Source organism: Neurospora tetrasperma, assembly GCF_000213175.1.
Source record: "Neurospora tetrasperma FGSC 2508 unplaced genomic scaffold NEUTE1scaffold_1, whole genome shotgun sequence".
In the NCBI taxonomy this organism is placed as follows: Eukaryota; Fungi; Ascomycota; class Sordariomycetes; order Sordariales; family Sordariaceae; genus Neurospora; species Neurospora tetrasperma.
Window position 1 is genome coordinate 4844774 of NW_009799099.1, and position 25671 is coordinate 4870444.

The window sequence follows — 25671 nt, forward strand, 5'->3', positions numbered from 1 at the left end:
GGAAAGGGGACAAGGAGACATTGGAGGAGGGACCACGGCTGCATACAAGTACACGGATGGTTATATGGGCTTTGGTTGGAGCGGACGGGACGGTTGATGATCATAATGCTTTAATGATGATGATGTGAAAGAAAAATGATGATTATGATATGAAGTAACGACTTTTTTTTTTTTTCTTTGGTTTTAGTTAGTTTATATAGTTTTATATAGCTTGAGCTCGATGCTTGATGTAATGGAGGTGATTGTTTTCTTGATTTCATGAGGCTTGCTTGGTGAACTCGCGAGTTGCCCCATTCTTTGTATGTGAGATAACATTGTGACTGCTTGTATTGTCGCCTGAGAACACGGTCAGAAGACAGCAAGTGACCGCACAATTGGGAAGGCACCAACGGGCGAAGTGATACAAGGTGGTGTCATTCGGAGGTCCGGAAGTGCCATAAACTCCGTCCTGCCTTTCCCTTGCGCATGACGAGGCCGTCAGGTTGTACAGACCTGTCAAAATTCTCACATCACTGAGTGTTGACAAGGCTTGGTCATCTATTCTGATGTCGTGACAGTACCTGCTTTCTGTGTTCCTCACACTGATATGACACTTTAGTCCATGTTCGCCAGGGAGCACATTACCAACGAGATTGCGTAGCTTGTCACCGCGGATTAGGCAACCCCTTTAAGCGAGCACACAGGCGATTTTGCCAAGTTGCCCCCAGCCCAATACGCAATACTAGCTAAGCGATTATCACGTTTGTTGTCACATCAGTCAAGCTAATCAAGGCACAGTCGCCGCCGTCAATGGAGTTACCTACTACGGAAATCCCGGTCTCATCCCTGGATAGCTGACCGAAAGCGCGGGGTCTGGCAGGTGCTGACTGACCACCTTAGGCATGTTACCGCGGGATGGCCCGAATAGCTGTCTAAGCTGCCTGGATCGTCGCCGGGATCTTACTACATCACCATCCCCTTCCGTGAATCGCGGAGGCACTGCGAGACAAGACGCGTCACGTCAAGCAGCGGCTGCGGCGAGATATCGTTGGGCATGGACACAGCCATACCTACGCATGTGCGCTACACTACACTACTTACTGCCCATGGCTTTCACGACTAATCACACCCGTTCACGACCCGCGTAAAGATAAAGTTCACGATGGTACATTTTCCTCATCCCCGCAGCCGCTCAGTCTCACTATCATCACTCGGAAGTTATACGTGACTCACTCACCCCGGTGTGAGCTTTCACTGTACGGCGCAGTGTCTGTCTATACAGCCAGCAAGCTAAGCAACGCGGCTTACCTTTACTACTAGAGCACTTTCACATGGTCAGTGTCACCCCAGTTACCATCTCCAGACATGTGATGCCTCAAGTTTGTTGGTTAGGCCAGGGGCAGTTTCATCCCCCCCCCCCCCCCCCTCTCTCTCTCTTGGCAACGGCCAGATGTGACGTCCATTCGGTAACCTGTTCCAGACTAACCCTTTCCCAGTACTTCCCCAAAGTACGAAGAATAGCAGAGCCACACTCGGCTGTAACATCTTGGGCATCTGATGACGATTGATGTTGAGGGACGCGTTTGCTTCGTACGCCCAAAGAGACTTCCAGCAAGTGCTCCATACGTCCTAGTTCTCGGAAAATCCCGTATGATCAACCAGGTTCCTAGGCTAGTATCGACAAGCGAGTCGTTGGCGATCAGGCGCCAGCGGAGATTTGCATTCTACTAACGTCTGAGTGTCTGGAAGAGAAGCAGCCCCAAGCGCTCCGCAGTTCGGTGTCCCAACTGAAGGCCAGTCAAAAGAAACTCGGCCTGGGCATACAATGGCATATGTCGCCTTAGACCTATCTACCGACATTAGCTTGGTCTCTCTTTCAGGTCGCCATTCTCGCATTGCAGATCACTTGTTTGGGATGGCTTGGTAGTCATCTATCCGACTGGACAAGACAGACGATCCGCTGCTGAGAATGAGGCTGATGTCGCAAGACAGCGTCGTGGCTATCGTAGAAGCCACGGTCTACGTTTGGGCCATGCTTTGCGAAGGCGAGCTGGGTAGCGACTTGATGGAGAGCTCACGAGATATTGCGATTGGATGCTGCAGCCTTGCGCCATGCTCTGTCAACCTAGCTTGACCATTGGCGATGTCGCCTCGTTACTCTCAGCCAGGGACCATGGTGCGTGATACCCCAGTGAGTCACTTTCCGTGATGAGGCGCGCGACCACGAAGCAATGGAAACCTCACGGCTGCCTCGAAAGTAGGGTCTGGTTTCCATGATACCTGAGTGAGCAGCATCCGGGTTGCGACTCACTTCCGTGGCCTTCTCATTAATGTCAAAAGAGATATATCTAGAAGGTTATGCCATCATCAAGGTGAGCATCATGAAGAAGTTCGATATATCGTTGTTGTTCAGGGCAAGCTGGAAAAGTACAAGCTGCACTAACACTTAACATTAACAGAAGCTGAGTCACGTGGGAGGCCTCTTTTCAGCATTCAGCCCCAAATCTTGCAGCTGTCCAGCAGCTGTCAGATACCACCTTTGGCACGTGTCGTGCATCGGCGGGCCGGGAACCGAGCCACAACACCCGAACCCCTCCAAAATTTTGACAGCGCGCGCCCACGCGGACGTCGAAATTCACAACCTGAAGCAAAATTCTAATTGCCTGAGGTATCAACCTCCGTCGCCTGTCCAACCAGCGCCAATATTGACATTGATACAGTATCAACAAATAGGGGTGTAAGAGAAGGTGCGCCGCCAACCGCGGAGGGCAAGGTCAATATCCAGATTCGATTATACACTGGCGGCCTATTAAAGATCGGCTGTTGAAACCTTGTATTCTCACAAGAGTACCTCAAGAGTTTCGACATATAAGCCATCAGCATCTCACCACTCACAGCGTCTTTGGCGGCTGACTTACAAGGAAGAAGCCGATATAGTCGTCTGTCTGACCGTGTTCAAGTTCACCGTCGCGCACGGTGAAACTTCAAGTTAACGACAACATGAGTATCGTTTACGGTGAAGAGCGGGAATTATTCCAGGACGAGAATTACCCGAATATTGATGACCACATCACGCATGATTCTCATCATCAACAACACCATTCACAAACCACCCATGAAACCCAGCAACAAGAACTGGAGCATTCCCTTCATGACCCTCACCCACAAGCTCATGACGCTCACCACCCCCACGACTCCAACAATCATCAAGAACTCACCGAGCAACACCATGGCTCACCCGGCGACACTGATCGCTTCACAAACGCCAATGATGTCGTTGTGAGCGACCTATCCAATGACTTGGTGGAAGTTGCCCGTGCCACATGCAACGCACATGCAGCCGCCGCCGCCGCAGGGGCCGCATTCGGCGCCGTTCAGACGGATCCCCGACTCAATGACTACCTCGCCGCTTCGGCGCCGGAACCCGAACCTCAACCGGCCCCGGTATCAACAGTAGACGTACCCGTTTCGAGCTCACTGGCCGTTCAAGCTTCCTTGCCTATCCAGTTGACTCCACCACTGGAGCAGCAGCAGCAGCAGCAGCAGTCTCGTGTTGTACACCCTCTGCTACCTCCACAACTAGTTGCCCAAATAACGCAGCCTTTGTCACCAGCCGCGCCATCGCCACCTTCACATACCCAACAGGAGCAGCAGTCGCCGAGCACGCCAGCACCATCGGGGAGAATCAAGCCTATCCCCAAGCCGGTTCGTCAGGCGACCAAGAATGCCGAAGGCAAATTTGTTTGCATGTGGCCTGGATGCGCGGAGGACATCAAAGAATTTGGTCGCAAATGCGAATGGAAGTAAGTTTTCCTCTTCCTTGATCAACCCCCTTCCCCAGAAGAAGAAGCAGTCACTAACTACAATTCTCAAAGTAAACACATGGACAAGCACGACCGTCCCTACAAATGTGGCGCCGTAGGCTGCGAGAAGCTACCAGGCTTCACCTACTCGGGCGGCCTTCTGCGTCACGAACGTGAAGTTCACGGCAAGCATGGCGGCCCCAAAAACCCCTTGCACTGTCCTCACGAAAGCTGTAAGCGCGCCACCGGCAAGGGATTCTCCCGGCTTGAAAACCTAAACGAGCATCTCCGGCGGGTACACACCCACAGCGCAGACGGTACTACAAACGGCGGGATAGGCATGATCCTTCCAAACGGCGGCGGCATCAATGCCAATGTGGGCGCCGCGGACGAGTCCGACGAAGCCACCAGTGACGACACCTCGTTTGGAGGCCAAGCACAAGCACAAGCACAACCACAACCACCCCAATCCCATTCCCACCAGCTTCTATTAAAGCGCAAACGGCGTCATCGCGATTTTGACGACAACTTTGGCGTTGGCATTGGCGGTGGTGAGACATCCGAGTTGCGAGAGGAAGTCAAGCGCCTTAGACAAGAGAACGAGGAGCTGAGAGAGCAAGTGCAGAAGAATACCCAACAGACAACGCTGTTGGTGCAGAAGCTCCAGGCACTGACGGAGGCTATGGCGCCGAGGAACAACCATAATCACAATAATCATAATCATAATAATAACATGGGGCCCCCGCCGACGGGTCAGATGGCAACAACGACGGCGACGGCATCGTCGTATTAGGAGTATTAGGAGTATTAGGAGTATTAGGAAGGAAGAAAAAGACGATGAGCGCGCATGTTCCAACGACGACGCGAGGGAGATGAGCTGCTTGATGGAGGTGCTAGAGGAGGAAATGTCGCGCCAGCGTGAGTGAGTGAGCCAATGTAGGTAGGTGTTGTTGCACCGCACCCGCACCCGCACGCACGCACGCAGGCAGAGCGTGCAATCTTCTTAACCTCCTTCTTACCTCTTTCTTCCTTCCTTTTCTTTCTTCTGTTCTTATTCTTTATTTTCCTTTTGTTATATTTTGCTTTCTACCTCCATCACATCATATCAACCTTTCGCATTCTTCTTTCCTTCATGCTTTTAGCAATTCGTTTTTCCTTTTTTTCCTTTTTTTTTTTTCGCGGTTCGGAGGGGGTTTCCGTTCTTTCTTCTTCTCTCCGCTTGCTTCTTTTCGCATTTTCCCAGGTGTTGACGGGCTTGGCTAGGTGGTTGTGGTATTTCTCAACCATTCGTATTAGAGTGATCACACACACACACACACACACACACACACACACACACACACACACACACACACACACACACACACACACACACACACACACACACAGACATCGATTGGGCTTCAGCATTTCATCAATGTACCGTGGAAGAAAGAGCCTAGATTGTTTTTTTGTTTTGATACTGTTTACTCTGTTACACTACACTGGAGGTTTGTTTGGCATGTATTTTTACCTACAAGCATTGATCACGTTACGCATGATACCCATACCCATTCAAGGAGCCCTAGCTAGAGAGGGAGGGAGGTGTTCCGCTTTTTAGTACGAAATTTGGGTTGTAGAGGAGGAAGAGGAGGAGGAGGAGGAGGAGGAGGAGGAGGAGGAGGAGGAGCGTTGCGTTGTTGAAAGGAGGAGAATGATGGATGGAAAAGAGGAACGTCTCTAGTGTATTGTACTGTGTATATATGGCGGGGAGGTCTGAAAAATGGAGGTTAGAAAGGCCTCGAGGAGATTGTATACATATATATATATAGTGGTAGAGTAGTGTTACTTGTCAGACAGAATAATCACATCTGCATAAACCATGACTGCGCTGAACAACGACAAGTTTTCTTTGAATGCGATTTTGATTGACTAGTCTAGTGGGTATGGGTGGTAACCTTCGCCTTTCCTTCCTTTTTGCCAACCCAAACCCAAACGCAACCTTCCATGGATCCTAGCAGAGAAAATCGCCATGGTTAGGTATGCATCTCGTCGACCACATTGTGTGTCTCACGGTTCTTTCTCCTAACAGATCCTCCAAACTGATCCCTCCATTGGCTCACTCAAGCAAAATGAGGCTGCTGAAAGAACCACCACCAACCACGGGGATACGACCAGAACTGCCGGATGAATGGCCGTTCCCTGGCCGTTCCCCAACGAGAGTGTGGGTGTGGCGGATGGATGGATGATCGTAATGATAGAGCCACTGAAGACCCCGGAGTTATCTCGCAGTCTGACTCGATGAACATTATGCCGAGGGAGAGTTGAGAGGTATAAGAGACAGGTGAAGGGACATGACCACCTAGGACTTGAAGAGCTCCATCCATCCATTGGCTCTCGAGAATCTCTCGAGATATCAGCTGAAACAGCACATGACTGGTTGGCTGGCTGGCCGGCTGGTGAACAGGGTAGTAATCATCCGTATCTGTACCATAGATACCAACCCAAGCCTTCCTCTTCTTCTTCTTTCCACTCTTTCCATTGCTGCTGCTGCTGCTGCTGCCAAGGGTATCTTGTTGATGAACGCTGATCCTTTTCCTCTCCTTCTTCTTCTTCAGGCAATTGCTGTCCAATAATTTCTCTTCTTGCTGATGGCACCATGGTTTCCCCTTCTTCTTCTTCTTCTCTGTCTCGCATATCGTCCCTTTTTGATGGTCCCGTATTATCCCCCAACGCCAGTTGTTGTAAATGCATGGTTATGTCGGTATGGTGGTGGTGGTGGTGTGGTAACTCGTTTGGGAGTCGATGATGATTTAGGAAAAATCCATCTCAACCTCCTTGGTGGCCGGGGTCTCTTCGATCTCCTCGGTCTCGGCGCTCTTCTTGCTGGTCTTGCCTGTGTTTGTCGCAAACCTGTTAGCGCAAGCCCTCGCAAGCTACTTTTTTTTTTTTTCTTTTTTTCTCCTCCTCCTCTCCCTCCTCTCCCTCGTCTCCCCATTCCCCCTCATACCCCCCCAGGAAAGAACTAGACAGAACAAAATACTCTACTTACCAATACCCATCATCTCCTCCACCTTCTCCACCTCCATCTTACTCAGTCCCTCGCGCTCCATCTTGCGGCGGATGGCATACCCCAGCTTCTTCTCCAGCTTGCGCTGCGCCTTCTTGCCCAACGCCTTGCGAGGTCCGCTGTTGGGCAGCAGACCGGGACGGGCGCCGCGCGCGAGGTCCTCCTTGGTGATCTTGTGGATCTTCTCCAGCTTGCCTTGGGCCGACTCGCGCTGGCGCTGCTTGCGCAGGGAGGCGGCGCGCGCGATCAGGCGGTTCTTGGAGGGGCCGTTGGGGTTCTTGACGGAGGGCATGGTGGGCGGTGGTTACTTGAATTGGTTGATTTACAAGGGCGGAAAAGAGAAAAAAAACGGCGGGTGAGAAGACGAGAAGTTCGGGAAGAGGTCGCAAAGGATGGATGGGCGGAGGACGGGGTGGGATGGAAGGTTGGAGATAAGATGGCACTCAGCAGATCTGGACTTGAGGTTCAGTGGAGGCGACCGAAGGACAGAAACAAAAATTTTGTGGGGATCGTTTGGAGCCAGTGTGACGTTGGTGCATGGCTTGGCGGTCTAGGGGACTTGTAAAGTGGGGCTTAGTTATAAGCGCTGAAGAGCGCTGAAAGACAGCTGCTGGAAATGCGCTGGAATGCGATACTGCTAAAAGTTCCCCCCTGAGTGGAAGTAAACAATCATGTGGTGATGGCTTCATGTCTGCTCCTTATTGATGGAAAACTATTGATTAGATTATGACGATATGACAACTATCTAGAGTGGTGACCAGCACCTTTTTCTTTCTCTGCTAATATTCAGAGCGGTATACAAAAACATGAAAATAGACAACCTCTCCGACCGTACGCAATCGCAACCAAACATCCTCCCATGATGATCCCAAGATCTTTCTTTCTATGTTCGTCAACATCATATCCATCAATATTAGAAAACATTGTAAGAAACTTCAAAGACAACAAGAAATCGAAAAAAAAGGATAAGAACGCAACATCGGACAAAAAAGAGAAAACCTCCCCAGGAATCCAGTCACACCAACCATCAAATCAAAATCGAAACCGCCGTATTCCCCGGATCCAGCACCATATACGGTAAACTCCCCTTCTCCATCGACTTCGAATTCTCCCACACCACTCTCTGCGTCTCCCTCAACCTCGCATACAACCTCTCACTAGCCTCAGCAACCATCTTCTCCCTCCTCCCCTTCTTCGTCTTATACACCCGCCACATACTCGCCGCATAATTCAACAACGATCGATCCTGCGGTGTCCTAAAGCTTAGCAACCACGGTACCTGCGCACTCAACAACCATTGGCGCTGCCTGTTAATAGGCAAGGAAGCCACAAGATCATGCTCTTTCATCTGTTGCAAGGCCGATAGGGAAGTAGGCGGGGCAGTACAAAGCATAGGCGGCTTAGCAATGACGAAAGCCAGATAGAAATTTTGTAAATAGTTAACGGCCGAGTGAAACGAGGTGGCGGTGTGGATGCACATGGTTATTGCGTCCGTTAAGGACTCCAAGTCCCTGATTTCAGGAAACGAGGACATGTGCGCGCCGCCCTGGCGCATTTCCTTGCACCAGGACTGGATGTAGCGATCCTGAGCGACGGATTCGTCAGAGGGGTAGGAGAGGGCGAGCATCTCGGCGACGTATGATCTCAGAACGGTCCAGAGGGCGAGCACGTCCTTTGCGTACGCGTAGTTCCTGTAGCGGGTGGAGGAGGATAGACCCTCGGCTGTGTTGGGAAATCCCCGGCGGGCGAGGTCGTTGGGGACGTAATGGGCTACGAAGTCATACGTGTCGTAAGCGTGGCGGATGAAGGAGTGGCATTGCTCAGGCGAGATACCGACGATGTCGACGATGACTTGGGGGACCAAAGTGGCGCGGGCGGCGGCGTTAACGGAGAGGGTCTTGTACCAGTGCGGCGAGAGAAGGCGGTAGACGGGGTGCTCCATGGGCAGGGACCGGTTGGTGCCGACGATGATGGCTTCCTCGACCAGGTGGGCGAGCGTGAGGTGGACGGCCAGCTCGTGTCGCATCCAGTCGGTTACTTGGGCGCAGGTCTTTGCGTATCGCCAGGGCCAGTCGGTCTTTTCGGTCTTGGTCGAGTCCCGAGGGGTCAGGCGCTTGTTGAAGAGCGTGACGGATTGCTCCATGGATCCGCGGTAGTCAATGCAGATGGCGACCGGGTGCAGCTTGCCGTCGTCGTGCAGTTGGAAGAGACTCACGGCGCCGACGCACCAGTTGTCGTTGCTGCCGGGCTGCTTGTGCTGGAGGACGGCGGTTGGGTCGGTGACACCGACGGCGTCGCGGAAGTAACTCCCGTCTTGGACGAAGAGAGAGGCGGGGTCTGCGGCCTCCAGAGCTGAGATCCATGCGTTGTAGCCGCCGATTCTCGCGGCAGTGAGGAACTCGCCGATCCATTGCTTCCCGGCTTGCGTGATGGTCGTGGGGTTGGTACCGGTGAACTGCTGTTCGGCGAAGCGTCGGTCGCTGTACCAGTCGTCCAGAAGGCCAATGTTGCCGCCACCAGCAATGTCGGTGCCTACCTTGCGATGAAACCTGTTGTAGTCCTCAACGTCCTGGATGGTGATGCCTTTCTCCGGTTCACCTCCATACGCAGCAGCGCGAGCCTTCTCCAGCAACCACTGCTTCGTCCGTCCAATAAATCCATCTTCATCCGGGATGAGTTTCTGCAAGATGACTGCTGTTTCGAGCAGACCGGCATTGTTGAAGACGCCAAAGACCGTGTGGTTCTGATCCACAGGAATATGCTGAAGATGTGGTGGGAAGTCGGCAGGAGTTCCGTCCGCGTTGTTGGGATAGGATGTAAATTGGTAGATGTTCCTTTGCTGCTCCAGTGAGACGTATCTAGGAAAGGTGGGTTCAATACCGAGAACATCAAAAAGAGAGTTGAACCTAGACATGGAAGTCAGCCACATGCAATTTCCTCTTGACAGGCAATATTCACCGCCCCATGCATGTGACCATCACCGGTGATGCCAACTCACGTTTGTTCAACACGCTCATATGCCTGTGTTAAGGCGAGCTGTGTACCCAGATAGGTTCCTTCACGGACATTCCCTTCTGGCTCCCTGATCTTTCTGGGATCATTGGGGTCGACCTCCGGATACAGCTTGAGGTCCAGCAACTCACTGTGAAAGATGCCGGGATCAAAGGACGGCAACGGGCAGTCGTTAACCGCCTCGGGCACAATTTGTTTCAGAAAGTCCTTCTTTGCTGGATGTTTCAGGATGGTTTTCTTGTCCGGTCGGGACGCTGCCTGTGTTGCTGTGGGGACAGGCAGAGACAGATCAGGAACCGGATGCTTGTGAATGAGTCTCTTCACAAAGGCGACCGCTCGGCGAGCCAGTGATCGTTTCGGGCGGGAGACCGCCATTTTGCTTCGGATTTTCCTCAGGGACCTCTTATTTGGCGTACAATGAATGAGGGCATACAGATCCAGCTGTTGCCGTGGTGGTATGAAATTGCAGATATTGAAAAGAACATCTTGAAGAAGCGGTGGGCCAGAATTCGGACTTGGGCTACCTGAATAAGGTTGGGTATGATCTTGGAAAATGACGTTTATGCGGACACCGCCCATCTGGCCATTCTTGTGGTTTCCGAATCAAAACATCAAAAGACGAGGTTGGGAATCTTGGGATTGCGGAGTACCCAATGCCAGGTACCGGGCGCTCGGCCTAGCCATGTGGATGAGAGGCTGCCAACACAGCAGGGTCTACATGCATGAAGCATGAACTACGTGATTTCGGTTGCCGGTGCCAATGAGCGTCCAGCAAACTAGCCCATCTGGGTGGAAACATCTCTTTGAGGCGCACAATTAGCAAACTCGGCTAAAATCTGGTGTTTGTTTTGGAAGCCTCGAAGAAGCAAAAGAAGGGTTCTGTTTGTCGCGGTGGGCAGCCTTGGCACGGGTTGAAATTGTTCGAGATTTTGAGTGCATTCCCAGGTTGGGTACTGTAGGGCTGAGGTAAGGCCGCATTTGTTTTGGTACGGTTGCCGTACAGAGGAGGTGGTCGTACGTATAGCTCCATACCGTAAAGCTCGGGCCGCTTTTGAAATGCACCGTACAACCATCTATTACCCCCTATGCTACATTAAATTCCTCAACTTCCTTAGAGTTCATATAGGTAGCATTCACAAGGTGTCGGTCGCGTGTGTACGGTAAATACTCCGTTTTAGGGCTGGTGTGCATCTTGGTGGTCTTGTACGGTTATGCGGAAAATGTGCGGCTTTCTAGCTATATATAACCCTAACCCGGCGAAGACTGATTCGATGGGGTTGCAAATTACATTTCTGTACGACAACCGACCAAATGATCACTTTTTTGTACAGTTTTCGTACAGAAATGGTGGAAGGTGCAATGGGGCATACGTATGGATTCTGGTGTACAGTATTTAACCGTGGGTCACGGTAGTAAACCGTTAGTCAGCCTGATCAACCAACCCACTCCCTTTCATTTAACCCATCAACCGTGAGCAACGCTGGAAAACCAGTTGCAATGGCCATATGAAGCTGTGACTCTTCACCTAAAACTGGCGGAACTGCAGGACCCGCGTGTATCTTCTTCTTCTTCTACTCTCTAGACTAATTTGGGCGAATGCATCCATATCACAAAGCCATTCATACGACAACCATACCAGAACAAATGCAGCCTAAGACCGGCCGTGGACTTGTCTTGGCCAACCACGTGTGCTTGGAGTAGTTCCCAACGACTTGCGCCACGATATCATGGCTGATCGGGCATCGCCGTGCCTAAATCTCAGAAGTCATTGACCAACCAAGTTGTTAGGCGTTTCATCACCGGACAGACTAGGCCGTGGGGATTTGTTTACTTTGGGGATTTGCTGGTGTACGGAGAGGACAAGAAAGCCTTGCCAACCTCCAAAATTCGATGACAGCAAATCGCAGCAACAGCTTTGATGGAGCAAGCACGTGTTCGACGTACGCGACAACAACCTGACCTCCATGTCAACCAATGATCTCCCTCCCGGTCTGTTATTTGTGCGGCTCACTGACTGACCACGTCGAGGCCAACTCCCATCAGGATGCGCTGCGCCATCTTGACCAGCTCATGCCCCCAAACTGACTTTGTCCATTTTATCTCCTACCTGAAGCCGTGATTTTAACCTACCGGTTTTATCCGCCCACTACCTAGCCTTCCCGGAATCATTACAAACCCTGAACATCGCGAACGACGCACAATGGACGATGCTTCGTATTCATACCAATCGTTTGATAGCGAGCCAACTATCTGGTCAAATGGTTCCGATTGGCAATCTCTACCGGACTGGATCTGCCCACCACCTAGCCTTCCCGGACTCGTGATAAAACCTGAACATCGCGAACGACGCTCGATGGACGATACTTCAGAGTTAAATCAAGGGGTTGATAGCGAGCTGATTTTAATGCCTGCAGATGATGCCATAGCTATCTCTGGGGAAAGCAGACGAGTACATTGTTACTGTAAACCACCTAAAGAGATACCAGAGATCGATCATAGGCATCCACGATACCGGACGACAGAAGATAGGCGTACTTTCTGGCGGTGGACGACAGAAGATAGGCGTACTTTCTGGCGGTGGACAGAAGAAATAAATGCTCTCAGGCGGCGGAGAGAAGAAACACATGCTACCAGGCCCTTGACGACAGAAGAAAGGGAAGCTTTCAGGCGGTGGACAGAAAAGCGTTTCGCGCAGTGGATAGAAGAAAGAGATGCTATCAGACGGTCTATCTACAGGAAAAATATCGTTCATCAATCCGCCTCTACTCATTCACGATATTGCAACAAATGCATGGGCATCGACTTTGACAAGATTGGCCCGTTTGGCCCTCCGAACCAAGGAAGAAGGATTGCCTGGGCCAACATGGATACATGTCCTATGTGTGCATTTTTCCATGCTTTTAACGTTCGCCAAGGTTTCGGCCTCTCAAACAGAACAAGTCTCGTATTGTTCAAAGACCCGTTCAACGGTTGGAATACCATGGATTTCGTCGGCCCCCGACCTAACTATAATTCGTTCGACACTGGCCCTCCCGTTTCTATTCAGCCCGCCCTCGCCAGATTTCCGGGCTCTCCCCACCTGGACGAGATCTATCAAAAGAGGAGGGTATACCCACGCCTGAAAAACTATAGGTTCATTGCGGACTGGCTTGATGGCTGTGCCAGGTTCCACGGAAACAATTGCCTCGACAGCCTCCCAAGCTTCGATCTTATCCCAGGGCTTCGGTTCATCGACTGTATGGCCCGACGTATCATACCGGCCTCCGAAGCTGTTGGCAAAGTGTACGTGACACTAAGTTATGTATGGGGGCAATCTTCAGGCAGCACAGACGAGAGGGTCGAGGAGGCTGGTTCGGTTTCATCGCTTCCCATTCATCTACCCAAGGTCGTGGAGGATTCCGTCAAAGTAGTCAAAGAACTGGGATTCAGGTACCTGTGGGTGGACAGATATTGTATCCCACAGCGCAACAAGCAAGCAAAGCACATCCAGATTCAGCTTATGGGCACAATTTACGCCCGTTCAGCGATGACTATAATTGCGGCAGCTGGGCAAGACGCGGAGTACGGGCTACCGGGAGTCGGCTCGAGAGGACGCAATTTGCAACCGTGGGTCAAGCATAGTGCTTGCCCCCTATCGCTGATGCTGCATACCGAGCCAGGCAATGATATCAGAGCTTCGTCGTGGAGCACTCGAGGTTGGACATACCAAGAAGCCTTGCTTTCCAAGCGGCGACTTGTCTTTACCGACAACCAAGTGTTCTTCCAATGTCAGTCCATGACTTGTGAAGAAAGTCAGGCTCCATCAACACACCGACGAATTTTGACTTCCAGGGACCCGGTCTTTCCAAAGCCTGCCGATTTCAAGGACGCGAGTACCGTCTGGGATCGAATCACCGAGTTTTTGGAGCGGAACCTCTCGTTCGAACGTGATGCTTTAGATGCAATCAGCGGCATCTTCAACATGTATCGGACAGAGAATAGCCAAGAAAGCGATGTTGCCTTTTTGTGTGGCTTGCCTTTGGTTTCCCAAACTTCCGTGCATCAACCGGGTGATGTGAGAACAAGAGTTGATGGCGAAATCAACCAGAAGCATAAGAGCTTCTGCGAACCGAGCGTTCTCACCCGAAGTCTCTTATGGGCCGGAGAGTGGGATCTCAGACCCATCGACACGCCAAAGGTTGGGTTCTCGTCGAAAAGGTTAATACGACCACGGAGGAGTGGCTTCCCAAGCTGGTCATGGGTTGGATGGAAAAGCACCTACGGGCGTGTGCTGAAAGTGAGCAACCCATACGGTAACTCTCAGTTTACGAAATGTGCTGTCCGCGCAGTGTATGAGGACCACCAGAGGGACCTGGACTGGGAGAAAGATGCAGGAAGAATTCTCGAGAACTCGGCCCTCGGCTTGAACCCGAAGTTTCTGGATATTAAGGGAACGTGTTTCGACGTTACGGTTTCTCTTGCAGGGGCAGGTTTGCCTTGGGTGTATGCTGACCCGCGGTTCTGCTCTCCTATTAGGTGGTGTATTCCTTTTCAGAACATCCCAGCGAATATACTAGCAGCGCTCAAGGGAAGGGAACACAAATTTGTCGCCCTGCTCCTTGCAAAGACGGTAGACTCCCTGAACAAGACGGTCTCAGCCGGGTTCCTCTTGCTTCAGCCGGTTGAGCACAGTGGTGGAAAATGGATATATGAGCGCGTGACATCTTGTTGCGAGACTTTCACTGTCGATCCACGGTGGAGGCGGGTAGCGGGGGGACAATTTGAGGACGTGCTCGAGGAGCGAGAGTTGCGCCTACGTTGATCATAAAGCCCCAAGAGAGGCAGGACGTCGGAAGTAATGATCTGTAAGCTATCAGAATGAAGATGGAATATTTGGAGAGGATGAAAGTCAAGTTGGGTCTTTTCTACCCACGTGCCCTCGCGATATCTCCCAGCTCGGCTCCTCGGATTGTGCAAAGCCAATGACGTGACAATAATCCCCACTGTGGAGCGCTACGAGCACCGTAGCGGCCAGCGATAAGCTCCATTCACTGCAACGTCCAGGGTCTGGCGCTGATAAGGAAGCAACCGACACTAACACTAACACACACTAGCTCGACAGGTGCCAACGAACACCACATGTCAACCCCTCTTCTCATCGGGTTCTCTGCTCGCTCGTCTTCAGCTTATCTTATTGAATTTTTTTTAGTTTTTCATTTCTTATTTTCCTCTCAACCACTCATAGTTGCTTCATCTCTCTGAATAGAAGCTGATCACACAGGAACTCGCAAGTTCCACCGGCGTCAGGCGCCAACGTCATTGCATATTTTGTTTCTTACTCGTGATCTTTCCACTTGCTGTTAGAGCGCTGCTATCACGATGAGCGACAGCGACACGCAACCGTTGTTGCGCATCCTCACTGCCATAACCTTCATCCCCTCTCTCCCACTGTGTATCACTCATGGCGTTCTCTCACATAACCCCATACCAGCTGTTGGCTTTGCTCCCATGGCCCTCTCCGCTGGCTATTCGGTGTTGCTCTTAACATATCGCCGCCGCAGCAAGCGCAAGCAAAACAATCGTCGGAGTATCGGACATGCTGAGGAAGATAACGATCTCGAGTCCGTCAGAAATGGAGATGAGGCTGGGATCAGCTCGAGCCAACCACTCATCGAAGGAGGCGCAGAAGAGCCAGGGTATGCGGCGTCGGAAAGATCGCAAGCGGAGCAGACACCCGCATGGGAGGAAGAGGCAAAGGAGAAGAAGACCCCTCTGTACGCTCACACCATCTTCATCTTCTTGGTTGACAGCATCCTGGCTGCGGGCGTCATGGTTGTCCTCGTCTTCACGTGGATCAACACGCAAAAGGGCAGGACGGGCATCATCAACCCCGTCTTGGGCGGTAAGCTGGCCATGTTGGCTGCTTACGCTACCATTCCTTTGTTGGCAAACTTGTAAGTTGTCCCACCCTTGTTCTGAACTCCACGGTGTAGTCTTATTAAAGACACAAAACTAACATCCGCCCTCTCCCCTCTGAGAAGCCTAATCCACACTTACCTCGCCCTCCGCGGTTTCGCCATCGGTCTAGCCCTCTACCCACTAGTCCAGTACGCTGCCTGGCACACCCTGCCACCCAACTGCCCCAACTGCAGCAGCCGCCTCCGCCCAACCTCAAGGCCCAAGATCCCCTGGTACGATTTCGTCTCGCGGCCCAGGAACTTGTGCGCCCGACCGACTTTCAAGGCACCCAAGTGGTGGTCCAACCGTCAGCAACGCCGAACGGCGGTGGATGTGGTGGGCGCTGGTGATGTGGATAATGACGCGACGGCGAGACTGTTTGTGAGGAATGACGACCTTGAAAGTGTGAGCCATCTTGGAGAGGGGGTACTTGCGGTGGAGAGGTATAGGGATGAGCCTGATGCCGATGAGGATGCGGGGGTGGAGAATTTTGAGACAAGGAGTTATAGGGATGAGCCTGAAGGTGAGGACAATGACCATCAGGAACGGGAGCAAGAGGGGCAACCAGAGGGGCAGGGCGAGGAGGGACAGGAGCAGCAGAAAGGGCAAACAGAAGACATGTTGCAAGCGCAGCCGGAAGGCCAGCAAGAGGAAGATGGTCAGCAGCAGCAGCAGCCTGAGCAACAGCAGCAAGAACAGGGTAATGATGCGAGGAGTGAAAGGCTCGAAAGGATTGAGAGTCATGACCAGGTTCTTGCTCTGATTTGAGCTGCTGAGAACAAGGGGCGGTGAGAGCTCTTTCGCAGCTTAAGCGGGTGGCTATGATGCCTTGACAAGGGCCCGTAAGAGGGGTGCTCTTTGTTACTACGATGGAGGCTCAAGTGGGCAAAACAAAGCTGGTGAAGACGAGTTGGACTACAATGTCACGACGTGCAGGAGCGCACAAAATCAAAGGAGGGAAGACCCTAACAGGGTGACACAGCGTTTGAAGAATGGGAGGTCTCATGTGTCATGAAAATGTTTTCTGTTTCTGCTTCTTTTCTTTCCTTTCTTTTCTTTCTTTCTATCTAGCATGTCTTGCGCGCGCATTTACGGATCGCATACCCGGTAGTTGACACAGCATTTAGTGCTAGATACCCTTCTCGGTTCTGGTTTGGGAGCCGCTAGATTTGTCAAGATTTCTTGTTACACATGTTTGGGTGTTGAGTAGTTAGTTGGACAATTCAGAACGAAAAGTTGGGTGGAAAAGCATGCATCTTTGGTGTCTGGTACCATATCCTGAAGAAAGACTGGTCCAGTTTTGAGGCTAGACAGCAAAGAACAAAACTCTTGATGAACAGAGGTTGTCATCAGTGTTCTAGGTAAAAGACAATAGATAAACAATAGGGCATTCGGTCTTCGGGTAAAAGCTGACCGAAAGAGAAGCTTGGATCAGTGAGGGGAAGGGGGGACTTGGAGGTCGGTTTAAACTCCATCTGTTGTGAGGAAAGGAGGAATCACCAGAAGTTACCTTTCGATAAATGTGCTTCTGAAATATTTCAATAACAAAGACGGAAAAACGAAAACGAAAGGAAAACCAGAAAAGAAACAAACAAAAAAACCAACAAAAAAAAAACCAGGCGGATAAATCGTCGGAAAAGGACACCGACCAACGCCGATCATCATTTGGCATTTCTCCAAAATCCGGGGAAGCGACAACGGCACTGTTACCCCACGATCCCATTTCGAGAAGGAGCAACGTCATGAACAGTGGTGAATAATTCCCCAAATCATTTCGTCCCCGTTTGTATTCGCGTATTAGCGGCCCGTCCACCATTGCACAACCAAACTGGTCGGCTCCTCTTCAACCGCGACTCTGCTACAAGCGCCACGATTTCGTTCGACGATGGCCATCGCAAATGACCTCAATGCGGCAGTCCTGACTTCCCAGCCACTCTGTACAGTATCCACAGGAGACACATCGAGCCGATGGAATCAAACCAAAAAGCCAAAAGCCATGATGGGATCACCTCGACTGAGACCCTCCAGGCCAAGTGATCGTCATCGTCTGTAGCCTTTTCCTAGTCCTCAAATACAGACTGGGACCCCAACTCCTGGAGACGGGAAAGCCGCAACTTTGCAACGGCTTGAACACTCGACAGCCAAGAAGGGACTTCGCAATGCTCTTTGCCAACAAGACCTTCGGGTCCTTCGCCTACGCCCTCTTGCTACTATCGTCAGGTCTTCAGTACGTGCTAGGAGCTTCTGACGCACCTTCAGCATGGCCTATTCAGGGCAACGATCTCCAAGACCAAATTCAATGGGACCACTACAGCATCATCATCAATAGCGGGCGCCTGTTCCTTTTTGGCGGCGAGATGCATCCCTTCCGACTACCGGTTCCTGAACTATGGCAAGATATCTTGGAAAAGGTCAAGGCCATGGGCATGCGCATGATCTCCATCTACACCCACTGGGGTTTCCACGCCCCGACACCCGACCAAATTGACTTCAGCACTGGCGCACACAACCTGACCCGCTTCTTGGAGATGGCCAAGGAAGTCGGTCTCTACGTCCTTGTACGACCAGGCCCGTATATTAATGGCGAGCTGAATGCCGGAGGTTTGGCGCTTTGGTCTACCACAGGTGCCTACGGAGAGTTACGCTCTAATGGGTCGGCCTTTACCAAAGCCTGGACTCCGTACCAGACGGGCATGGCAAAGCTCGTCAAGCCGTTTCAGCTCACTGGCGGTGGTACGGTTATTATGTACCAGCTTGAGAACGAATACGGTGAACAATGGAAGAATGTGGACGCCAAGATACCCAACCCAAAGGCCGTGTCCTACATGGAAAAGCTGAAGGAGAATGCCATCGAAAATGGAATTGTGGTGCCGAGTGTACACAATGCTCCTAACGCCAATGGCCGTCCGTGGTCGAAAGACTATGACACTGTTGGCGCTGGAGGAGATGTGGATATCTACGGTCTGGACAGCTATGTGAGTGTTCAACACCGTGAATCCTTCGTGTGACGCGCTAACAATTCCAGCCACAATGCTGGTCCTGCGTTACAGAAGAATGCGGAAACAACATCCTACCATTTGCCGTGTCCAACTACCACGATCACTTCCAGCTTGTCTCCCCGAACCAGCCCTCCTTCATGCCCGAGTTTCAGGGAGGAGCTATGAGCCCCTGGCTGAGCCCAGCAGGAGGATGTGCCGAACGCACTGGAACCGAGTTTGTCAATTTCTACTACCGCGACAACATTGCTCAGCGCATTACAATCCTGAACCTATACATGATCTACGGTGGCACAAACTGGGGATGGCTGGCGGCTCCCTTCTTGGGTAGCAGCTACGACTACGGCGCCGCCATCTCCGAAGACCGCAACATTGGTAGCAAATACTACGAGATCAAGAACCTGGGTTTGTTCACTCGTGCTGCTGGTGAGCTTGCCTATACGGACCGTATTGGTACCGGCACCAACTACACCAACAACACAAATATCTTCACCACTGAGCTCAGAAACCCCAAGACTGGTGCTCGATTCTATGTTCTTCGTCATGCCACCACGTCTTCTGACTCTACTGAGACCTTTGCCATCAACGTGACGACCAGCCTGGGAAGCTTTTACGTTCCGAAAATTGCACCGTGCCCCAAGCTCGTTGGTCACGAGGGCAGAATCTTCGTTGCCGACTTCCACTTCGGCAAGCATACGCTTTTCTACGCAACAACAGAGGTCTTGACCTACAGTGTCATTGACGAAAAGACAACGCTGGTGTTATGGACTCCCAATGGTATCTCCGGGGAGTTCTATCTCAAGGGTGCCAAGAAGGGTACGCTAGCTTCCAGCAGCAAAAATCAGACGGCTGTCTTCGATAAGCAAGATGATGGTGTGGTGGTTGGGTTTACCCAGCATGAGGGTGCAACTGTGTTGGGGTTCGATAACGATGTAAGGGTGGTGCTTGTCGATCGTGATACTGCGTACAAAACTTGGGTTCCTGCGTTGACCAAGGATCCAAAGGTACCCGTGGATAAGACTGGTGAGTTCATAATTCCTCGTTTGGGCATGACAGTTTCTAACAAAGCAAAGCCATTGTCGTAGGGCCACGCCTTGTTCGCTCAGCGAGCGTGCAAGGGAACACCATCTCTGTCAATGGAGACAGCAACACTACGACTGATATTGAGGTGTTCACATCTAGCCATGTCTCAACCATCAAGTGGAACGGCAAGCAACTTCGGACCACGAAAACCAACTATGGCACACTCAAGGCATCCCTCCAAGCTCCGGCAAAGTTCTCGGTCCCCAAGTTTGCATCATGGAAGTCTCAAGATAGCCTTCCTGAAACGGCCGTGGGTTACTCTGATGACGGGCCCGCTTGGGTTATCGCCAACCACACCACAACATCTAGCGCCACCAAAGGTACCGTGCCTTACCTCTTCTCTGACGAGTATGGCTTCCACACAGGTATCAGACTTTGGCGCGGTCATTTTTCTGGCGAGTCCGGAGCCACAGGTGTCTACCTCAACATTCAAGGAGGGACTGCACACAGCTGGTCTGCTTTCCTTAACGGCAAATTTCTGGGCTCTTATACAGGTGACCCAACAGTGGCCGCCAGCAACGCCACCCTCTCCTTTGCCAACACACCCATCTTCACCAACCAAACCAACGTCCTCCTCGTAATGCACGACGACACAGGTCACGATCAACTTTCCGCAGCCCTCAACCCGCGCGGAATTCTCAACGCAACTCTTCTGAGCCCCAACTCAAGTACTACACCCAAGTTCAACCTCTGGAAGTTAGCCGGCACAGCGGGCGGCTCCGATCCCAGCCGCAGCACCCTCGACCCTCTCCGCACTCACTACAACGAAGGCGGTCTCTCCGCCGAACGTCTAGGCTGGCACCTCCCGAGCTTCGACGATTCCCATTGGTCCAGCCCATCAACCACCTCCCCGGCGCAAGGCTTCACCGGCGCCACCATCCGCTTCTACCGTACTTCTCTTCCTCTTGACGTCCCCAAGGGGGTAGATGCATCTTTCGCATTCAAATTCACGCCCGTTGACACTTCCAACCTGAACTATCGCACATTCTTGTATGTCAACGGGTATCAGTACGGACGGTATTACCCTTCAATTGCTTCGGAGAACGTGTTTCCTGTTCCTGCCGGCGTATTGAATCATGGTGGGGATAATGTCATTGGTCTCGCGGTATGGGCGCAGACGGAAAAGGGAGCAAAGGTAGATATTGAGTTGGTCACTAGGTACGCGATCGAATCGTCTTTTGAGAGCAGATTTGATGGAGAATATTTGCAGCCGGGGTGGACTAAGGAGAGGTTGGATTATGTCTGATTGCATTGAAGGAGAATGTTGACGAGTGTTTGCAAAATGTATTTAGAGATGTTGCCTTCACAAGCCAAATAGAAAAAAGAAAAAAAAAGACCAAAATTCTGCCTCGAACAAGACTCGAACTCGCACCTCGTCGAACTTCCCGCTATTCCCCATCCGGTTACTCCCTCTCCTTCTTCCAGCCCTCTGATTGGTCAAATTCTCCTCAATTCACAGCGCAACATGCAACATGCAACCACCTCGGCCAACATGCCATCAAAACTGCAGTAGGCCTCATGCATCGTTCCACTCCTCCTCCACAGGGCACTCACTCTCTCCTCGAACATCCATTATCCAACCAGACATACAAAAAAACAAGAAATAATGGATATAGAATAAATAAAAAGTTACAGTCCGGAGGCGTACTCGCGGCTTATAACCATCCATCTACCCTTCCTTTTTCCCTTTGAGCAGATCATCATCACTATGACGGACATAAAGGAGTGGAGGGGGGGAGAAAAGGTATAAACCGTAGTGCGTCCCGGTGGCTGTAACCGTTGAGAAGCAAATGGATTTTGGGTTTATTAACCATGGACCACTCATGGACCACTCATGGACCTAACGAGGAGAAATCTAGTGTTGATCAAGGGTTAGGGTTGTACTACTTGCCTGCGTCGTTGGTCTGGGCTAGCTCGGCTAGGAGGTGTGATTTCTTGGAGGGCTGTTGCTTGATTTTGCAATCATTTTTTGTGATTCATTTCTTTCCTATGTGAAAAGTTGATTTTCTCTGGATTGAGGGGCAATAATTCAAAGAAGCTGATCATTTGCTGGCGAGTATCGATGGTGGAGTGTCCATGCTGGCTTTGTTAAGGCCAGCAGCATCTGTTAACATCAAGCTTTATTTATATGGAAGAAGCACATTAGGACGATACATGCCAGAGGATGTATTGAACCGCATCTGATTTGACTATGGACATTTGCTCTACTGGTTTCACCAACAATATACTGGCATGAAGCCTTGTTGAAACATCGAAAAGATACGACAATCTTATATCCGGTCATAGCAAGTGACAAGTTCCATCTGTACGTTCAAGTTATCACTCTCTCGTCTTGTACAACTGATACACCGATCCTGAACACCTATTCATAACCGACATTGCCTACCATGGTATCAAGACATTCGTAAAAGCAAGATTGAAGCAAGCATACGGTCAACATGAAAAGGAAAGACAGTGGTCTTAAAGTCCCCTGAACAACAAACAATGGCCTTACAGAACAAATCTCATGTTCCCAGATAGCCGCCAAATAACCCTCCAAGCTGAATGTGTCTGATTATTTGCGTTGCGACCTCGAGCATTTCCCAGGTTCAACATCAGCAGCCGACGCTGAAGCCTCCTAGAACCTCAGCATCGGTGAGTTTGACAGCCTCGATACGACTGAACTCAAAGAAGGTTCCAAGCCTGGAACACTCCTCAACGCACTCGGGATCATCCCACCAGTTATCGTCACCAGTCACCATCTTACCCCAGATTTCCTGCCAAAGCATTCTGCCCACGACGCTTCGGAGCTCTTCCTGAATACGCTGCTGACCCTCAATGAACATATCTGTAGGATCCGGGGGTATAGCCAAGAACTTTATCTTGGTGCTTGGTTCCTCACAGACGCGGAACTGCGCCTCTTCCAAAAACCCCGAGAAGATCGCACTTGGTCTGACACAGCGAGACTGCGACTGCAGGTTCGAAAGGATGTGCTTCTCGAACCACTTTCTTGTCCGAGGTCCAAGTCTCCTTGCCACTGGGAAGGGATCAAGCAGCACTAACTGCAGAATGCCATTGGGAGCGAGGCAGCGGTGGATTTGCTTGAGAACTTCGAGGATCTCATGAGCCGGTACCAGTGACGGCAGTGAGAGGCAGTAGACTGTGTTAAAGGAGTTTGCTGCGAAAGAGATGGACGCCTTGTTGGGTGGTGCAAACAGAGGATGTACGTTCGGGAATAGCTCATGGGGCAGCGGAGAGAGCGAGAGGTGGGTGATTGCGGCTTCTGAGAAAGTCACAGCTAGGTAAGACGCAGTTGCTGCGACGGTTAGCAGAGAACAGCAAGCGTTTAGTATCAAAGGAGGCATACCTTCAGACTCGAATAAGGCGAGGATCTTTTGTCCAGCGGCGCAGAGAACGCTCTGATCCAGTTGGCTCGCCGTGTCCACCACCGTCGCAGTAGATCCGCACATGTCGTAGAGTACCGAAAGCATCAAGCGCTTCCTGTCTTGCTCCTCTTGAAGATGTGACGAGGTGTCGGACGTTTCGCCGAATCCTTGCGTTAGGCGAGATAAAACCTTTTTGGGGCTGGATATGGCGATGAACTCGACGTCCTTCTGTATTCTGGCTACGTTCTTGTTCTTTTGATCGTGCTTGCTAACTTCGAGTTTGTCCTGCTTCTCATTGGTCTTCGGAAATAACTCCGTGGTTGATTGACATCCCCAATCATGGGGTGGTTTCCAGACATCCGGGTTGGTTGCTCTGAGCTTGGGCGACTTTAGAGGAAGACTTGGGGCCTTGGAAACAGGATGGAAGTCCTGGGTTGAGGTCGGAGCGTGAGCTTCGGCTGATCTGATGACGCGGCTTGGGCCGGATTTGTCGTTATTCTTCGCGCTTGGAGGACTCGGCAAGACGGCTCTACTGGGGCCCTGAAGAGCGGTGAACCAGTTGTCGACAAGAGACGAGAATGATGGAACCACATCATCCGCAGCTGGTGCCGTAGGACGAACAATGGGGGGCGTAGGTCGCAGTTTTGAGCCCTTGGTTGTAGAAAAGGGCGAGGGATCGGCTGAAATGGTGGTTTCGATTACCTGATCATTCACGTCAGCGTCGCCTCGAGGCTCGTATGTGACAGTGGTTGTCCTCGTTATATACGAGTCTTCATCCAACCACTGGATCAGTGTTGTAGTTGGCGGGTCATCAGTAGAAGTATGGTTTCCAGCATCCTCCGGCGTTGAAGGAGCTGTGTGAATGACGAAAGTTGGCGGCTTGGATTGGGGCGTTTTCAAGCCCTCAAGTTCTTCTAGTGCGGTGATTTCTTGGCTTTGCTTTGGCGGTGCGGGCGCCGTCGGTTGATCTTCCATGGTATGCACTTTCGATAGCCCACCACTCTCGTCGGTGCGGTTGATATCAGGAATAACCAATTGGTCTGAGTTGCCAGAAATGATGTAGTTGTTCTCGGCAAAGATGGAGGACAGCCTCGAGGAGGGGGCGTAGTAGGAGCTTGGCCGCTGCTTGTCGTCAGATTTGTCGGACAGACGTGTTCCTAGGAAGGCCCTCTTAAGCTTCGATACAGTGCTACCCTTTGAGTGACTCGTGGCACCAGACTTGCCCGCTGTGGAGGAGGAACGTCGTGTAATGGCCGATCCAATCACACTCCTGCCATCCTGGCTTCCAAGTTCAAGTTCCTTCATCTTCTGTTCTTCTTCAGCAATGCGCGTCTCTTCAGCAAGACGCTGCTGTGTTTGATCGTCCCAGGCGACTCCGAACATTCTGAAGCGCAAGGTGAGGCGAGGGTGACTTTACAGCTTCTAAGGTGGGAATAATCTCAAATGTGTTGCAGGAATCGGTAAATGGTACCCGCCATCGACGTAGTATCTTGGCATTCCTGATGCTGTGCTCTTGTGTTCTGGCGCTGTCGTTCTTTGGGCTGTTGTATGGGACGGCGAGAGAAATACTCCCCGAGGAAACTCGACTAAATCTCAGGATCTGTCACTGAGGACTCGCGGTCGTAGGTTCGCGACTGGGCGGATGTAAGAGTGGGGTATGTGACTGAAGGAAACTGCGCAACCAAATCAGATGGGGTCGTTTGCGCAAACGCGCCCGAGAAGGTGTCGGGCTCGTGTATCACGGAAGGAAGAAGAAAGGGTGATGTTCTCGTGCGCTACCAAGTTCACACATGGGGAAAAGCTGAGGACTTCAAAGAATCTGTAGTACATCACAAAAAGGTAATTGTTATGCCAATGCAGACTGAGAAGTTTCAGAAAGCGGTGGCATGAAGTGCATGGGTGTTGGGAAGAGGATTTGAGAAGGTCACGATCCTCTCGAAACGCTTAACTGGTGCAAAGAATTAGGGCAAAATGATAAGATAACGGCCAAGGTGTTCTAGATGCGGTCGGGTGTCTTTCTGGCTCGGTCCCGTCGGATAGGAGGAAGCCGGTCTTCTTAACGATGTTTCCGGAGAAGATGGAAGGAACGACTCATCTGATCTTTTTGGCCAGAAAAAACTCCGGCAGAAGGACGGAGAGTCTGGCGAACTTGGGTCCGGCACCTTCTGGCTACGTCTCGACAGTTCTAGAGCGAGGCTTTCGAGCCGCTTACTAGGTGGTATTGCGTGAGCTTCGGGACCCGAAGGCAGGCTCTTACTCTTGTCCTCAAGTGGTAGTTTGGTTGGATCTGTTGATAAGCAATGGTCCATCATCTTTGTCGCAGCAACTTGGGGCTAAAGGGCAAGCAAGCATCGGTTAGCTGATTGTCTCGACACATCCACGAACTTTGAAATATTGTGTGCCGTTGCTCGGAATTAACACAAAAAGAGTGAGACCTGTCTTGTCCC

At 51.3% G+C, this 25671-nt stretch overlaps 7 protein-coding genes across 7 annotated transcripts; 4 read left to right on the forward strand and 3 right to left on the reverse strand.

Moving 5' to 3' along the window:
• Nucleotides 1-2979: 2979 nt before the first annotated feature.
• Nucleotides 2980-4575, forward strand: NEUTE1DRAFT_128016 (uncharacterized protein; the record flags this gene model as incomplete). The annotated part of the gene is made up of 2 exons (XM_009850165.1): nucleotides 2980-3782; nucleotides 3855-4575. 2 exons carry the CDS (start codon nucleotides 2980-2982, stop codon nucleotides 4573-4575), a joined length of 1524 nt encoding a protein of 507 aa, XP_009848467.1.
• A 1999-nt stretch (nucleotides 4576-6574) lies between these two features.
• Nucleotides 6575-7123, reverse strand: NEUTE1DRAFT_77405 (uncharacterized protein; the record flags this gene model as incomplete). Its single annotated transcript, XM_009850166.1, has 2 exons — nucleotides 6575-6657; nucleotides 6814-7123. The coding sequence occupies 2 exons, from the start codon at nucleotides 7121-7123 to the stop codon at nucleotides 6575-6577; spliced, it is 393 nt and encodes a 130-aa protein (XP_009848468.1).
• A 724-nt stretch (nucleotides 7124-7847) lies between these two features.
• Nucleotides 7848-10218, reverse strand: NEUTE1DRAFT_128018 (uncharacterized protein; the record flags this gene model as incomplete). The annotated part of the gene is made up of 2 exons (XM_009850167.1): nucleotides 7848-9689; nucleotides 9830-10218. The coding sequence occupies 2 exons, from the start codon at nucleotides 10216-10218 to the stop codon at nucleotides 7859-7861; spliced, it is 2220 nt and encodes a 739-aa protein (XP_009848469.1).
• Nucleotides 10219-12247: 2029 nt separating this feature from the next.
• On the forward strand, nucleotides 12248-14644 carry NEUTE1DRAFT_77411 (uncharacterized protein; the record flags this gene model as incomplete). The annotated part of the gene is made up of 1 exon (XM_009850168.1): nucleotides 12248-14644. One exon carries the CDS (start codon nucleotides 12248-12250, stop codon nucleotides 14642-14644), a length of 2397 nt encoding a protein of 798 aa, XP_009848470.1.
• A 557-nt stretch (nucleotides 14645-15201) lies between these two features.
• Nucleotides 15202-16980, forward strand: NEUTE1DRAFT_77414 (uncharacterized protein; the record flags this gene model as incomplete). The annotated part of the gene is made up of 2 exons (XM_009850169.1): nucleotides 15202-15776; nucleotides 15864-16980. The coding sequence occupies 2 exons, from the start codon at nucleotides 15202-15204 to the stop codon at nucleotides 16546-16548; spliced, it is 1260 nt and encodes a 419-aa protein (XP_009848471.1).
• A 959-nt stretch (nucleotides 16981-17939) lies between these two features.
• On the forward strand, nucleotides 17940-21105 carry NEUTE1DRAFT_77416 (uncharacterized protein; the record flags this gene model as incomplete). Its single annotated transcript, XM_009850170.1, has 3 exons — nucleotides 17940-18755; nucleotides 18890-19799; nucleotides 19850-21105. 3 exons carry the CDS (start codon nucleotides 17940-17942, stop codon nucleotides 21103-21105), a joined length of 2982 nt encoding a protein of 993 aa, XP_009848472.1.
• A 1348-nt stretch (nucleotides 21106-22453) lies between these two features.
• NEUTE1DRAFT_36581 (uncharacterized protein) lies at nucleotides 22454-24607 on the reverse strand (the record flags this gene model as incomplete). The annotated part of the gene is made up of 2 exons (XM_009848859.1): nucleotides 22454-23154; nucleotides 23206-24607. The coding sequence occupies 2 exons, from the start codon at nucleotides 24605-24607 to the stop codon at nucleotides 22454-22456; spliced, it is 2103 nt and encodes a 700-aa protein (XP_009847161.1).
• Between the last annotated feature and the right edge of the window lie 1064 nt (nucleotides 24608-25671).